Source organism: Xiphias gladius, chromosome 18 (assembly GCF_016859285.1).
Source record: "Xiphias gladius isolate SHS-SW01 ecotype Sanya breed wild chromosome 18, ASM1685928v1, whole genome shotgun sequence".
Classification (NCBI taxonomy): Eukaryota; Metazoa; Chordata; class Actinopteri; order Istiophoriformes; family Xiphiidae; genus Xiphias; species Xiphias gladius.
The window spans coordinates 18226665-18244781 of NC_053417.1; the positions used below are offsets into that span (position 1 = coordinate 18226665).

Consider the following 18117-nt stretch of genomic DNA (forward strand, 5'->3'; position numbering starts at 1 on the left):
CCACTGTCACAGTTACAGCAGCTCTGATCTGATCATTTTTATGTATGTATTCTGAAACAGAGAGAGGGAGAGAGAAAGAGGCTTAGATCCAATTATCTCTACGTATTCACTTGCTGATGTCCAGCTGGATTTGATCCTTCCTGGGTTATTGGCTCCAGTGTTTTCTTGTGCAAATGTTGGGTTGGATCTGTGTTTTTGTTGTTGATGCATATTCTCAGTATCAAAGAATCACACCAGTAAATTTTGTACAAATTTTCTGACTTTTACATAAATAGAAGGATGTTGCATCGCACCAGCAGTTGAGAAATGGATTCTGTGTCTGTACCATCTCAGTTCAGTGACCAAAACGTAATAGTAAAATAGAGTTATTCTCTCAGTCTCTCAGTAAGGGCACCATTACATTGAAACAAACTGTCTGAGGAGGTCACTGCAGATTCTTCAGTGTCTCTTGCTCGAACATTTAATTGGTGCGTAAAGATTCAATCTATCATTATTCATTTTGTCATTGCTGTTTTTATTGTTCTGTTTGCTTTTATTCCAAATACTTATAGTAATAGACAAGATTTAGATGATTCATTAGGGTGCTTCACAAAAGCAGGAAATAGACTCTCAGTCAAAGTCTGAAATGTGATAATAATTCAGATTCCTCAGACAGTAATGTATGTGGAGCTTTTGATCACATGAATTCCCATGAGTCCCCTTTCATCGCACACAGTGACTTATTCTCCTTATTGACAAGTGAGCCTGATGAACGTCAGACATGAATCAAAACATGTCACTTTCTCATCCACTTGCAGAACTTGCTTGATACAAAAAAGTTTGAGGTTGGTGCAGACCTGAAAATATTTTTGGTTTGTGACAAACCTTTTGTTCATTTTTGACAGTTAAAAGTTATTTGTACTTCATTTAAATATTCCAGTTTTTGCAAGTTTATAGTAAATTTCAGAGAAATATGTTGTACTTCACTAAATTTATTTGACAGCTGTAGTTACTAGTTATTTTGCAAATGTAGTTTTTGCATGCTAAACAAATGATAACTAATGATGACTGATTACTATTTAATACACTACCTAAAAGTATATCATAGGTGTAGTAGTTTTTTTAGCTTAATAAGTACCTTTATAGAATGTTTTGAATGCTGGACTTTTATTTGTAAAGGTATATTTTCACAATGTGGTATTATTACTTCTACTGAAAATGTTCCTATGTAACTTTAGCTAAACAGCGACCACTGTGACCAGAAGTGGTAATTACGGGATAATGGCAAATGCTAAAATGTAGGGTACCAGTAACATAAGTGAAAAATTGTAAAATCAGCAAACTGACTCAATAAAGATACACCACTGCACAACACTAAATACACTGCAAGTAGCATATATCAAACGTTTGCTAACATTAGCTGCAATAAGCCGCCTGTCATATCAGACCAAGGAAGGCTGTAGCAGAATAACCTCTGAGTGTCCAGAATTGGACAAGGATGTGTTTTATTGCTTATGAGTTCAACCTTTCATTTGTTAAAGAATGAATGTCCTATTTCTTCTTTCGGAAGTTACATAGTGTCGCTTCAAGTCAGATATCTACATACTTCTTGCACCATTGTTGCAGACCGCAGCGGTAGTAATTTCAACACAGTATAGGCAACGGTTTGGATTACACTCAATATTTTGCTGATTGTGAAAGTTTAAAGCTTGGTAATAAAGGGGGATGGCATGGTACGTATGAGATTTAGTGAAAGAAGTCCTGTTTATAAATACCCCCTGGTATTGATAATGTGATCTGTATCTAGATTAGTTTTCTGAATAAAGGCACAATTGCATCACACCTGTTGTCTTTATTTAGTTATTGCTATCTACATTCTGTCTGCGCTGCGAGGAGAAATTGCAAACATATAGGAGGTCAGCAGGTTCGAAGACTTCAGCTGTCAATAAACTGTCATATGCCATCCTTAGCTCACGTACAGATACTTTCTCATGACTGCAAGCTATTCTGATTGCGTTTACAGATTTGGTCTCATAGGCTAAATTACATTCCAGCTGCGGCTGCATGAATTTACACCATGGATTAATATTCTGTTTTCCTTATCAAGGTAATAATCCTGACGCAGGTCACAATTTTATAACAGGTGCATATGCCACATAAGCCAGACAGGTGGGAGATGCAGAGAGAACATATAGTATATAGACCATATACTGAAAGTGAAATAAACTGAGTGAGTCAAATAGTAAATGTGCCTAGAGGGCTACTCACTCAACCTTGATGCTACTGTATGTACAAGCTGACAGAAAGGTAATATAGTATGTAGTCTTTTTTCGGAAAGCATGGACTGAATTGGTCCACTATCAAAGATTTAATCTAAAGGTTGTGCTTTTGTAAGGAAGTCTTAACCTTCTTCCCTCTTGCATTTCTTTTCAGACTGTTTTAAGAGTCATTATTGCCCTAGCCAAGGCAGAACTGCTTCCCATTTGCCCACAGACATTGTTAATAAGGAGTTTATTTTGAAGCCAGATTGAGAGAAGCGATCTCTATTGAAACAGCTTTTGTTTTTGTTTCTCTTTTCTCCCTTTGACAGCACTACTTTCCCTATCTTCAGGCAATTATTAGGAGCTGTATTAATTCTGTCTGAAGGGAATTGATTTGAGTTCCATTCATCTGCTTTGTCTCATTTGTATACACACACATACACACACACACACACACACACGCACACACACAGACAGACAGACCAAGGGCAGTGGCTTTTCTAAGACGTACTGGCACTGCTGTGGGCAGACACACACTGGAGAGCTGTAGGAGAGATGGGGTGAATAGGTTGATGAGTGTGTACACGCAGACAGAATTGTTCATGTAAAAAAAAAAAAAAAGATTGTAACTACGCACAAAAGAAATGGAAAATTATTATTGTTGTATCCCGTAGGTAGTTGTGCTCACACACAATGGACTGATCCTCTCAATGTGCTAGAAACAGAGAGCACCTGGACCCTGAAGAGAAATAAATAATCTGTCTGCAGTACCATGTGTGAATACACACACAAACATACATATATCCATTTAAGCATTATGAAAGCTAACTGGTTTGTCATGGCTTTGTTTCCAAGGGAGTGGAGCTTTGCCCACAGTAGAGGTTGCTATTGTGTGTATTGTTCCAGCCCATCTGGTTGTAAGGCAAGGACTTGTTCTGTCCTCATTTAGCTTGTCTAGTTCTAGTTAGAGCAGATCATATCTCAGAGATTAGATGTAATGTTGCTTCTTCCTGATATAATGTTCAGTAGCCCGGCTGCTGCATAAAAAGTATTAATCACTCAACTTCACCAAAGCTTTGTTAACAAAAAAAAAAGTTTCCTCAACCCTGTAGATAGAAGAAACTGGTCAAAGTACGGACTAGTGCTGTCGTGATAAAAAAGAAAAAATTCACTCCTGCTTCAGTACCACTCTGAGAGACTGGATTCAATACTTAATTTTCTAAACATTCAATACTTTAATCAAATGTATTTTACCTCCAGAGGGTACATACATTTCTATGCACGCTGGAGTAGTTAAATAAAAGAAGAAAACGCAGATTGGAACAGACAGAGCTGCAGTTTGACCTGTGAGAGCGCACAACAGATGAGTCAACTGAGTCACACACTTGAAAACATGGGAAGACTCTCAAGAAGTCCATCCACATAGACCGATGGAGAAAAAAGGGGTTCTAGTAGTGGAATATGGAACTGTTATAGGCTCATAACGCAACAAAACCCGAAACATTTTTGTTTTAGTATTGTGGTAGTATAATTGTATCAATTAGTGTAGTGTTTTTCTTTACACATGCTTTTAGAAGCACTTAGCCCAAGCCTGGGTCCACCGAGGGTCACAACAGACCTTCCTCAGTCTATCAGACTATTACACGCACAAGTCTGTTCTCCAACCTAAAGCCTGTCTTATAAAATATGACTACCGACTCTCTATTAAGGATATTTATATTTCATGGGCTCAGAGAGAGAGAGACAGAGGACAAAGGACTCCAGTTCTCCTTTCATTTACCTTTCTCTGGTCCTCTTCTCTTTTCTTCTCTTCTGTTCTTTTCTTTCATCTCTTCTCTTTCCCTATTTGCACTGTTCTCACAAACATGCTTAATAGCTGCTGTAGATAATTAAGAGAACAAACATGACTCAGTGCGCGCGCGCGTGTGTGTGTGTGTGTGTGTGCGCGTGCGAGAGAGAGAGAGAAAGAGAGACAGAGAGACTGCTTACTATGTGTGTGAAGTACATACTGTACATAAATGCATACATAACTTAGGGGACATAATGCACAGCTAGAGAAATAAAGAGAAAGACCGAGATTCAGAGGCTGTACTGACCAAGGGAAGGGAATTGGGATGAATGGAATGATACAGAGAGTGAGCTGCATGAGTAATGAGTGTAATTATGATTTGGGAATCTTACGGAGCTGCTGCAGGTATGATTGATTTCTTTTTTGTCAGCACTGATGAAGGACATAGCTCCCCTGCCCATATTAACCTGTGTGTGTGTGTGTGTGTGTGTGTGTGTGTGTGTGTGTGTGTGTGTGTGTGTGTGTGTGTGTGTGTGTGTGTGTGTGTGTGTGTGTGTGTGTGTGTGTGTGAGTGTGTGTATTTGTGTGTGTGTGTATGTGTGTTTGTGCGTGTATTACCACAGATGCATGTCTAGGTTTTTCATATTTCCTTTGTGTTTGTGTGAGTGCGGCTTGGTTGTAAAAACTGTTTAGTGTGGGTAATGGTATGTTACATGCGTGTGTCCCCAGGGTTAACTTTCAAAATCAGTAGTAAAACTCAGCCACAGAAAACAGCCAGCCCGAGTAATCCTCCCCATAGCAGTCTCTTTACTGCTTGGCTGCAATTGGTACCAGAAAATAACACCTTACCCCTGGATGTAATTTAGATAGTGCATCTACAAGCTAAAACATGTCGATGCAAAGAAAACAATCCCCTTGGTACAGAAAATGTCACTTATACTGTTGCAGACACATTCTCAGTGTATGCAATATGTAGGCCCTCACCTTCAAACCAAATGGAAATTAAAAGTCTCATTTCCCCGTGTCTTGCACATGTTTAAAGACCATGAGGCAACCTACATGAACACAGAAGGAATATGTTATGTGTTCTGAACCTGGAGACATTTTTGGGGTTTGTGCCTTGGCCCCTTACAGACAGAATTAGTAATTAGTAGAGATATCTGTTTATTACGCATTATTTCACCGAGAAATATAATCTTATCTAGGGCACAACTGTGTCTTTATTTGTATTCATGTACATTACATGTGATACACTCACACTGTCTGTGGATAAATTAACCTTTAATACATTATTTGATAACACTTCACTCTAAGTTCCTCTATTTAGAATTTATAAGCAGTATGTGAACATTTAATAAATGTTTTGTAACACACTATAATGCAGTTGTAAGGAGATGTACGTATTTAGTAATGCAATATAGTAAAGCACAGTTGTAATTATATGAAATATGCCTTTTATCTGAAAATGTATTGTTGACAAATACTGTACATGAATAAACACCTAAAAATGTCTTTAGAGCTACAGTAAATTATAGAGTGTTGTAAACCATCTATTAGATGTTTATAGAGTGGTTATGAATGCTAAATACAGGGACTTTAAGTAAATTGTTAGCAATTATTATACCATCTGGTTGAGTTTAATGATTAAGATTCACGGATTAAATCAAACTACTTAGCTCATAAGATAATATTAAAGCTGTGCAAAGAGGGCTATTTTTCTAAATTAATGGAGAAACGTAACTCATCCATGCCTCCTCCTGGCAGGACGGGCATTGTTGCGTTTGAATGGGGAGAAGCTAGAGAGGATGGGAATCGTCCAGGAGACGCTGCGGCAGGAGGTCCTCCAACAAGTCCTCCAGCTGCAGGTCAGAGAAGAGGTCCGCAACCTACAGCTCCTTAGCAGAAGTAAGTAACAACATGGTGTGTGTAAGTAACCATGTTTCTGTGCATTCCCGTGAGTTATCGTCTTTTTCCGTATGTTGGTGTAAGAGAAGGGAAAGATAAAGAAACTGACAAGCCGGGGAGAGTAGCTGGTTTTGGCTAAATTGGAAGGAGGTGGTCTGAGGCCATGCATGCCTGTTGTGACATATGTGGAGTTGGACATCCAAGTGAAATTACTTGTGCCTGGTCGTGGCTTTATTGATGGGAGCTCGTGGTATGTCGTGCCGCCTCTGAATGATGGCTTCAGTAAACACTTTTATTATCCAGCCATCAATAATGGCTCAGTAAATCTCTGCCGACCTGGACTCAGTAGCTTGTGGCTTGCTTCTTGAAACCCTATTGTGGCTGTTTTGGTGATTGTTGTGGGAAGTTGTTTTCTGTGTTCACTGATGGCTTTTAGTCATCAAAGTATAACTTCCACACAATTTTGTTTCTCTGTATTGAACTGGATTTCAGATGTTCCCTGGAGACTTTTAAAATCTTCCAGTTTTGCAACAAAATGTTCCCTATAGCTACCTGGATAAATACTGCATTTTATTTTTTTAAACTGTTCAATGGTATTAATAAAGGCACATTTAATGTTTTGGTAGATGAGGAGTGCCTTAGTTTTTCCTTTTTCATGATTTTGTATTCTGAGCCAAATGCCCTGAGCGCTTTCCAGCTATTTCTCTCAGGTTTTCCTTTGGGCACCATAATCTTCAAGATCATGACCTATATTCAGCAGCAGCATCCTGGCTGAGCTCATTCCCCAAATAAGAGGAGTTCTGCAGCACTTAAGGGGAATTACAGCTTGCTTTAGTTGTTTCCCGTGTGCTAGTTATTCAGTGCTCAAACAAAAGGCAAAAAAGTTTCTTTGCTCTTCTTATTAACAGAGCATCCTGAAGAGCAGTGCCTTTACTGCAAAAATCAAAATAACTGCATAACCATTTGCTCTAAATGGTGCAATCTCCCTTGACATAAGTGCTTCTGACCAAAACAGAATAATTATGTTGGTTCAGGCAAAGCAACAAATTTGTTTTTGCCATCAACTGATCATATGAACTGAGGTGCAAGGGCTCTTACAATCACCATTTACAATCAAATAAGTAAATGAAGTCATCTTTGCAATCTGACAAATTCACACTCTCACTTTTCTGATCATTCATGCTGCTGATGCTATTGGTGTTTTATTTCCGCTTATTTCTACTCACTACAGTCTGCTATGAGGTAAGTGCTTTACAAAAACAGTATCATATATAAATAACTTTGATAACTTTTGATCTTTGAGACCTGACATCGTTTTTGTAGACACAACACCAGCTATGTATAGCGGCACAGATTTTGTGAAAGCTCTATAAAACGAAAGTGTGTGTGAGAGAGAGGGAGACACAAAGAGAGAGACAGAAAGAGGTCAATATATACAGACTTAAAATGTAATTAAAAATGTTACCAATAAGCTGAAGTCGTAGATTACCTCAAGAGCACTTAAAGTAGTTTAAGCAAAGCATTTTCCATGTGAACCCTGAACTGTGATCCCCATGATCATTCAGCTGCAATGAAAGAACAAGAGCAGCGCCCACATAAGACTACACAACGGACTCGGGCTGCTATCCAATTATAATGAATGTTAAAAAAAAAAATTCCTTAATTCTAATTCAGTCAGCTCACCATGAATCAACCGGACCTTTCTTTGAGATACACTGAAAATCTTTTGAAAATCGTTTGAGTTGACTTTTTAAAATAGTTATGGAAATTTTCCATTAGTGAATAAGTGTCACAGGAGGGTGAAAGGAAAAATAAGCAAGGAAAAAAAGGAGGATGACACGTGTCAAAACACACTGTGGCCAGACTCAAAGCAGGGATCTACCAGTTCCTTGGAATGTGCCTTAAAGCAATGGATCACCAGGACGTCCAAACTCACTTTATTGTGTTCTAATTTATTAGTTCCTCTCTTATCATTTTAGCATATTATTTTTAGACACATGGTAGGAAAACTGTTTTTGATGACATTCATGCTAGTCAAGCATGTTGAATTCAATTAAACTGAATTAAAAAGAGAGAAGGAATGCAATTGACTGGTAAAGAGAAAGAATTAAATTGCTTTCGGACACTTCCATTGAAAGAGCAATGCAAATGTAATTTGCCAGTTCAGCAGACTCTGACACTAAGCTATAAGGGCAAGCTAATTTGGTGGCCTCATAAAACAACTGAGGTTCACAGGGTTGGAGGAATTCAGAGGTGAGTAAGGTAGGACATCCTGGCGTCTGAAGTAGTGATAATGGGATGTGTCAGTGCTGAAAATGAAATGAGAAGCATGACGATGTGTGGACTGGAACATTTGAAAAAAACACTTTACCATACAATGACAGTCCTGTCACAACTCCGTCTCCTAGATGTAGTGTTTATATACAGCTAAACTGCAGCAGTGAATACATTTTGTAGGAAACGTCTTCTTTCCAACTACTGAACTGAAGAAGGTCTTTTTGAAGAAAAAAAACTGCGAAGACCATCAGCAACACATTTCTCGAAACAACTCGTGCAGTGTACAGATGATTTAGTCAGGCTGGCTCGTGGGTCTAGGCGTGGCAATGTCTATCAGTCAGTTTGTCCAGACTGAAATATGTCAACAAGAATTTGATGATTTGCCATGAAATGTACAGACATTCGTGGTCCCCAGACCCTGTTGACTTGGGTGATCCCCTGACTTTTACTCAAGACATTTTTGGTTTTAGTGAAATATCTCAACACCTATTAAATGCCAAATTGCCAAGAAATTTCGTATGAAATTTTTTTAAAACGACCCTGGCAGTCGCCTTACATTTCCTGTAGCACCACCGTGAGGTTAATCTTTGCGGGTTTAAGTGAAATATCTCGACAACTATTAAATGGGTTGTTTTCCAATAGCTGTTACTTGTGTTTAGCAGTTATTAGAAAATGTCAGTATGCCAACACACTAAACTAAGATGGTAAACATGGTAAACATTATACATGCGAAACATCAGTATGTTACCATTGTCCTTATGCACATGTTACGATGCTGGTGTTCGTACTTCGCTCAAAGCGCTGCTGTGCCTGAGAACAGCCTCACAGAGCCACTAGCGTGGATGTGGATCATTTCACTCTGTGGCTCTTGGTAGAGAAAAAAATGAAAGATGTTGATATAGGTAGGAGGGAAGGATTTGATCTTTTGACTGGCAAATTGGAGGTGATGTGTGTGGAAAAGCAGGGTGATGGTGAAATGGAAAGATGGGGGCCGGAGGTGAGAAAGAAAGAGCCAGACTTGTCGCACAGTAGCCAATGCACACTTAGAATTTGCTCTCATGCTCGTCTCTGCTCACAGAGCTCCACACACCCTTCCAGCTACTCTCACTGAACGATTCTCCCAATACATTTACAGTTCTGGTGTGATTTATTGGAGCCTTATGTCACAGCACCTGTCAGGTCTGATTCATCTCTAATGGATTTACCAAAAATTAAATATTGATCTCACAATAACTTTTGGAAAGAGGATGAAAATACAGATAAGCTTTAATCTGATGTGAGATTGTCTCTGATCTGAGCCATAATAACACACTTTAACACAGCCCTTATAAGACTCTCACATTATTCACATCGGCATTATAAAATGCTCTCTTCTATGATTTCTTAAACCTTGACAAGCAGTAATTTTTCCCTTGTCTCCAACTCCTTTTGAAATATAACATAAAATACAGAGTTGTGATACAGAATTAAAAATACAAACGATAAAAACAATAAGATGTAAATATGGAGAGGGGAGAAAAGGAAGACTAGTATGCAGTAAGGAGGAGGATAGAACAGCGACGGGGGGTGAGATGTTAAACAGATACAGAAAAGTATAGGGGATGAAATCGACAAATCAGAGCGATAAAGAAATGAGCCCAGCAAAGAGGTTAATGAAGGGACATGGATAGTGAAAGAAAGCTTGGTGTGATAGCACTTTTGTTCCCTGGCTGTCGGGCCCTACTTTCCACACAATGCTAATCTGTCTGTGGCAGGCTCAGTTGCTCAAAAATCCATAATTATATTTCACACTCGACGTGGAATCACATTACTTCTGTTGCAAAGTATTGTTGAAAGTCTCATTCTCCACACAATAACAAAGGAAAAAAGCTTGTGTCTATGACTGAAAGAGATTGATATTTTTTTGTTTCATGGAGTCCAGAGAAAATGTTGTTATATGAAGATGATCTCCATGTTAACCAACGTTTTAAACTAGCTATAATCAAAGTTTTCACTCGCACAATGGATCACATGAATACTTGTATCTGTGAGAAGGATCACTTGTAGTGACAAACCCATGCAGATTTATCACCCTAATTTATAGTTCTACTCAGCTCTGTGGAGCTCTCTAGCCTCTTTCCTGGTCATTGTTTTGGTTTTCAGGCTGCAACTGTAATGTTCTGGTTCATTCTCACTGCTCCCTTCTGTTTAGTTTTCAGATGCAGCAGGCAGCTTGTTTCAGAGAAAACACTCGTAAACATAGGGGAGCATTTAGGAGCTAAAGAGCCAGATATTTCCCTCAGGAAACAGTGGAGACCAAACCAGGGATAAAAAAGAGAGTGAACAGTGTCGGCTGGATTTTTATCACTGGCTTTTTACTTCTTTACCACTACGACCGCATACATGAATGGAATCAGGATTTGATGTTTTTATGCGACACACAGCACAGCATCTGATGCTTTTGGATTCAGAAAAATGTGAATCAGATTTCAGTTGAAGACAGCAGACAGCGGAGGGATAACAGAGTACGAGCAAGCATTTTATGAACTGAGCATAAACTCTGAAACACAAATTATTTGTTGTTAACACTACAGTGGAACATTAAGTTGTACAACAACTGTTGATAATGTAATGATCACAAATTGGACATGACACGTTCATGGTCTTATATGAAATGATGAACAAAGAGTATAATTTAGGTACATAAAAAACAAAATTGATTGCGGAAATAGTTAAAGTTATACTCCACCCAAAATCTTTTGAATATCAAACTCTTATCCTCTTTTTCATCCTTCACTGAGCATAGCAACCGTGGACAGGTTCAATTCATGTCAGATAATGGGTTCCAACAGGTACAGTTACAGATAGTTTCGTGGTGGGAAAAAAGGATTAAAAAATATGCTCCTCTAGCATTATTCACCTTGCTGTCCTCTACATGTGCACGCCATGTGTTCCAAATTGTCATATTTTTGCCAAAGCATGTCTAAATACCCCGAGTAGTTTAAGTTTCTATATACAGAATACTGAATGCATTGTAATCTACAAATCTACAAACTTTTTACAGCCACCTTTCAAGTCTTCAGGGGCCCAGTGTTGGAAGCTCAAAAATTTGTCGATGTTGTAGTATCACTTCAAACTTGGGGCAAAGTTTCAGGTCATGGATCTAAATTTTAAAGTCAATAACAGCTGAAGTAGTTAAAATTCACACAGTGTGGAAATTTAAATCAGAGCTTCAAAGTTAAATGCAAATGTATAGATTGTATACATAGACCCATCCACTACTTCAACCTTCAGTGCTATGCTTTGCATTCCTGTTTTCACAGTCTGCTGTTTGTCTCTTTCATGGTTTGGAAAACTATAGCTTCTTTGTGTTTTTTTTTTTAATCTTGTGTTTGTATTTTTTTAGACACCTCACCTACATTATTTCATGTATTTTCAGCAGACTAGGCTGTGTTTTAGCAGTCAGCCAGTGAAAGGTAAGGATGAAGTCTTCCACAGCCTAGAGCCATAGCTCTCTCAGGGGTTGTAGTAGCATCTGGAAAGCTATGGGAGGGAGGATTCAGATCAGAGCCCAGTGGGGGATTCGTTCTCCTTCTGCTCAGCCTCTGGTTTTTCTATTTCTTTATAATAAACTGTCGGTACCTCCTTCCTTCTCAACACATCAAATTTTAATCAAAGACAATCTATGCTGTTGTGTTGCCATTTCAGAATTTCAGACGTAATTAGCCAAAAGCAAATGAGGTTGTGAAGAACCTCAAAAATGACCCTTGACCCCCAACCGACTGCAACAAGATCTTTTGTCAGCAACACTTTAGCTGCTCTGGAAGACTTGGTAACCCTGCAGCTCCGAAGCTCTACAGAGATGTTGCCCATCCTTGAAAAGCTTTACTCAGGGCTCCATGTGGTGCCTGCCAGCTGAACTGTGACTCTGAATTAGAATATGAATGAAGCGCTGCGCATGACACACAGAGCAAAAGGAGGAACATGTCATTTCGCTTCAACACAAATTTTGCCTGGTTCAACCCCCTCTTCCCATCCGCCTCTCCTCCTCTGCTGCACCTAAGCTTGCTTAAAGTGATTACTATAAGAGAGGTGGTTCTCTCTGCGTCTGTACAAGCCTCCAGTCATATCAGTGCCTCTCCATCCTTCTGTCTCTCTCTATCATTTCATGGTTCAGGTTCACTCCAGTGCCACATTACATCTGTCTGTGTCTAGAGACAGGTGGCGCGTCTTCCTTGGCTATCGGAAGAGGAGGGCTTCGGAGCTGAAATGCCAGCGGTCTGCCTTCCCACTGAAACTTGGTGTCGTTTCAGGATGGAATGAACTGGCTAGTTGTCAGGGAAACCACCTGGCCACATCTGTTGTTTCAAGAGAGAGAAGAACAGATAATGACATTGAGGAAAAAAAGGCTTGTCATTACATGCTGATTTACTTAATGTCATAATTTTGTAAAGTATTATAAATATATATATTTACATAGAAATACGTATTATTTTTTTTATTTTACTCGCCTTATTAATCAGAGCTTGTTTGTCGTTATTTTAGTGCATTAGTGATGCAGTAATTTTCATGCACTGCCATTATTCTCTAACTTATTCAGTCATCCAGACTTTCATACTAAATTATTGGTTGTTGTAGGTTGTTGCTCTGTGATTGAATGCAGCGTGTTACATGGAGAGAGGTCTGCCGCACCCTGGTTACTTGATAATTCAGTAGAGTAAGGTGGCTCGTACAGATTCAGGAGGGTTAGGAGCCCAATACATGAGCTTTGGAAAGGCTCTTATGAGACTGGTGTGTTTTTAACGACAACAGAGGCTCAGCACAGAGAACAAACAACTTCATGATGCATTAAGAGAGATAGACCAATAGAGAGGAATATGTTCCTAACCATGGACTGAGGTTATAAGGGGGCATGATGTGAGAACAAACTATGCGGCACTTTAAACTCTCCTTTTTCTATCCATGTGAATCCTAATTACGTACCCCCCCTCCCTTGTCTCCCCTCTCTCCGCAGCATCCTTTGGAAACTTCTCTTAGCTCAACTCTGGATCCATTTGGCAGCCCTTTCCGACATCCCCTGTCACAATACGTCTCTAGGAGCCACGGAAGAGCTGCTGTCTTCAGATATGTGAGCGGAGAATCAATGAGTGAAAGGGGAGAGGACAAGCCTATAGACGACATGCCAACCAGTCTGGAGGATTCTCATTCAACACAGCCAATCTGGTTTACAGACACTGACACAGAGACAAAGCCCCACTCAAGGCAGGGGTACCCACTGTAACATAGTGATAAGATGTAAGATTCACAACCCTAGTGATGATGTAGGCCTGTCACTGGTATATGCTTGATCACGGCAAATCTCCTTTTGGTTTCCTGCATCATTCACTGGACTCCTTGGGCAATTTCATCAGAAGCTCGGTAAACACACAGATTTATTTTTGACATAAGCTTCACATTTTCACAAACAGGATTCACGGTTTTTCCTCTCTCTTCTGGTTAGGGTCATTACATAAATAAGTCTTTGGTATGGTTTTACACCACCTAAATCTCTGAACCCAGTGGGGCTGACGCATGTAGACGATTGCTTGAATTATGTTGTAAGCACAGATTTACGTACATGCAGCGCCACCATTTGGCCACTGGATTAAAGTCAATCTCCACCCCCCTTTGAAACTACAACACCAAGTCTGTTCAGAAGGAATTAGTGCCGAGGGATGCCAATATAATCAGTTCCACAGCCACAGGTCACAGTGTATTTTCTTCTCAGGACTTTAGTTTTGGAATTGTAGGTTTGGAGGCTCAACAATAACACTTTAAGCTGAATGTCATTCCCACAATCAATTTTTGGAATTGTGACTGATCTGCAGTATGTCAACGAGAAATATAGAAATATATATACAGTATGAGCATTGTAGAATAATATACAATTTAATCTGTGTATATTGCAGCAGTACCTTAGTCTTTTATTAATACAATGGATCCAGAGGGCACAGAGTTAATGTGGTAATCACTGACTGTCTATGCTTAATAAAGCAATAAATCAAGTCCTAATAGGTGAAAAGGGATAGCACTGTCTGGGATAAATATTAAGGAAACTTTTTTACAGAGTTGGGATGCACACTTTTAGTGTCTGCTGAAGGAAATTTACTGTACATTTGTTCTTGTTACAGTGGTAGCATTTGCCAAGCTCATAGATTCTGTCTGTTGTGTTTGCTATACAGTATACTGTATGTAATCTCTCACACACAGATAGGAAGCGAGGGGACAAGCCCCTGTTGTGTTCTACCCGGTTTCCGTCCCTGATGTGACACTGTGTTTTCAAATGCTCGGAAATCAAGAGACTATGACAGCTACCCAAATGCAAGATTCCCAGTGTGACTGAACTGAGCACCTTTGATGTCACTCTAGACAGCAGCAGACAGCTATGTATGATGATGATGTTTAAGTCACATAAATAAATACATAAATAAACTTCCAACAAACACAAACTTACCCTTCCAACATCCTTCCATTTGTCCTTTGACAGGCAATCTTTGGGTGATGTAAGTAACGGACTGTTAAAAGGGATAAAACACACTGTATTATTTTTTGGATTACATGATGTACTGTAAATATAGACACTTTTGGTTTACTTTGTCAGATGATTGATGAGCTGTTTGAAATCCAAAAAAAAGGAAAAATAAAAAAAATATTTATTTGTTCTACAGATATGAAGACATATGGTGTGGGAAATGATGAAAGCTGTCTTTTTAGAATAAACTAATTGAGATGAATGTTTGTATTGTTGAGTTGTTACTATATAGGCAGATCAGCACACCGGAACACAGGGACACACCTGATACAAAGGTAATGTCAAAGCAGCCAATTACACTTACAAGAAGGAAGAAAAACAAAATTAGAAATTAAAAAAAAAGAAAGGAAGAAAACGAAAAAAGACCAATAAAAAAAAGACCGCAGAACCAAGTCATCTCTAAATCTCTGCTCAATTTTAGGCAGTTATCAAAACACCAAAAGTCAGCCCTCATTTATCTTGTCTTATGATATTGTAGAAGAGGTTCCCACGTGGACAAGCATTTCAAGTAACTAAAACAAAGTTTTTCAAAATGTATGACAGAAATTGTGTTCTTGTAACCATCTTTGGAAACAAGATGGTACTGTTATTTTCCAGTCTAGTAGCGTTCCCATCCTCAAAGCTGATTCCATATGACGGGGAAGTGATTAAGGGTCCTCCATGCGTCCAAAAATAGTCAAAACTCTGTGGGGAAAGAAATTTTGTTTAGTTTAGAGATTTGAAAATATGAGACCAAAATAAATCAAGCATCAGGCTATCCCAAAACAAATGTAACAGGGTTCTTTCTTTAGTTTATGCATTTATCACTACATTGAATCACTAAGGGATAAAATTTGTGTAATAAAACTTTTGAATAATGGAACCAATGTTTAACTTGTATAACCAGTGTTTACAGAACATGCTTGAATTTAGACTAATGAAGACATCCATACCCTCTTGGGCACAACATCGTTCATTTGTTATTCCCATGCTTGTCTGACACACTGGAAGTGGAGACATTGAAAAAACAATTCACAATTTTAGAACTCAAGTTTTCCACTGCAGTGTATTCAGCGAGCATACAGAAACACTATAAGATCACTCTTCCCACGTTTGTATTTCTCTGTTTACACTACCACAAACATGTTCACACACAGAGACCCCGCTGCTTTGATTTAAGTGGTACAAAAGTCATTCACCTCAGTGGCCTTCTCCTCAGGTCCCAAAGGGCTCCCAGATATCCAATTCCGGCCATAACCAGGAACTGCTGCACAGCTCTTGTGGATGCTTATTTCTCTTTCTCATTCTCTCTTTTGTTTTTCCTGCTTTACCACCTTCCTTCTGCTGTTTGTTCCTTGCTTCGTTTGTTCCTTCCTCACATTCTTACTTTCCCCCTTCATTCCTTCTTTGAATTCATCCATTAATTCATTCATTTATTCATCCATTATTACCTTAAATAGCGCATGTTTATATACATGTTCCTCAACTGTGAGTATGTCTCAGACTTGCACCTGCTCTCTGTCTCTTGCACACTGGGATCCAATTACTGAGAGACATGAAGCATCTCACCTGTTAATAACAAGGCACATGTATGACAAACAGATTCAGTGAACAGTGGCCTTCTCAACTCTGGCAGAAAAAAAAATCTGTGGAGCAGATGGTTGGCTGATGCAGTTAATTGGGTACTGTTAAGTGTCTTTTATTTCTCTCTGTGACGTTTGGAAATGTGCGATTCATTTTTGAAAGCTTGTCTTTCGTCATTACTCTCTAAAAAAAACCCAATCGCTGAGCCTTTCCATCCAGCTTGTTTATCATTATCTGCTTGTGGCTTTGATCATCTGGATCCCAGTCTTCTGACAGCACAGAGACTGCATGAGAAACACTCTGTCCTCTCTCATCAACTACTGTTGAGAAGCCCTCTAGCAGCTGCTTCAGTAGAGTTGCTCAGTGACATAAACCGCTGAAAACTGTAATTTGTCTGGCCAGCACCCAAGTGTTAATATTCAGTATACCACTACAAAGCACATCAGTATGAAAAAGTGGATATGTGCTCGCTCAACTTTCATCGGAAAGGTCTACAGATAAATGACACAGTCAGCTATTGGGTGGACTCTTCAGGAGACTTTTAGGGCACAGACCACTCCACCTGGCCAGTTTTACAAACCATTAAGTAGCCTTTTGCTCACTCAGCACAGGAGGAGTAGGAACATAAATCGAAGCCACGATAAAAGGATTAATCACAGGTCAAACAGGGCCCTGCGTGAACCATTCATCAGCAGCAGTTTAAGAAAGCAGAAAGCAGGTTTAACTTTATCAGTTGGACATACGGTGCAGGAGGATGGCAGCCGTCAAGTCAGCTGGGGGAAGAAGCACCCCTCAGGCTCAGAGTGTCATGATCCAGCTGAGCGTCCCCTCAAGTCTAGTGATGTGTTTGTACCAACACTCATGACACTGACATGAATAGCAACCACACATTTAAAAGTGACAAAGATGCTACAGGGGCCCATGTGTCCATATAGTTGAAGAACTGCTTTTGGGGCAAATCACAGAACAGCACTGCTCCCTGGTGGAACATTAAAGCAGACAAACCTTGACTGGACGCTCAAAACCTCTTCAGCTGCAAACATTAAATTAGGGATTAACTTGTTGTGGTATAATATAATATTGTTATTAAATAAGTATCCGTGGCATGACACACTTTTATTTAGTAGTAAACTAAGACATAGCACAGGGGTTTGTAATAATTTATGACTCTGACTTCCAGGAACTGTGTCTAAGTAGTTAATGATAAATCCAATTCATCAGTGCTTTGTTCTCTCATCTTTTTTATTTTAACTTGTCTGTTAATTTTGTGCAGATGAATATAAAAAAGAAACCCTTGTACTCATATGTGTGCAGCTTTTGGCGTCATGATGTTTCAATGAAGGGGAACCTTCTGATTTCCCTCTTCTTTTAAAAAAAACATTATTTACATTTATGTTTATACTTAATATAATAAATTTCAATTTATTTAAACACCAGTGATGCTGTGGGCTGATACATCACAGCAAACCTGGGTAGAAAAATGAGGCTCTCCTGCCCTCCACTGGCAATGCTCAAAACTGTTTTTTAAACACACAGCACATTACATCATGGTTTCAGATGATTTCCACTAATAGGAAATATTAGGTCATGATGACTGGCACCAATCAAAGAATAAGAAAGCCCCTCTGTTGTTTTACTGAAACCGAGTGAGGTGGCAAGCGATGCCATGAATTATTCACGCGGTGAGCTGTGATACAAGAAAGACGTGGCCTCATACCAAGTGTGAAACATTTATTATTAGCTGAGTTAAATGGGGAAATGCCAGGACTGTGCACATAGCCCGTAGCCAGCGT

General features: G+C 39.2%; 1 protein-coding gene across 1 annotated transcript in view; it reads left to right on the top strand.

Moving 5' to 3' along the window:
* Positions 1 to 14792, top strand: part of samd10b (sterile alpha motif domain containing 10b) — a 45280-nt gene extending 30488 nt beyond the window's left edge. Inside the window, exons 5-6 of the mRNA XM_040151908.1 lie at positions 5794 to 5934; positions 13205 to 14792. Coding sequence (XP_040007842.1) covers positions 5794 to 5934; positions 13205 to 13227 — 164 coding nt within the window. The 3' untranslated portion in view covers positions 13228 to 14792. The remainder of the gene's footprint in view (positions 1 to 5793; positions 5935 to 13204) is intronic.
* Positions 14793 to 18117: the final 3325 nt, after the last annotated feature.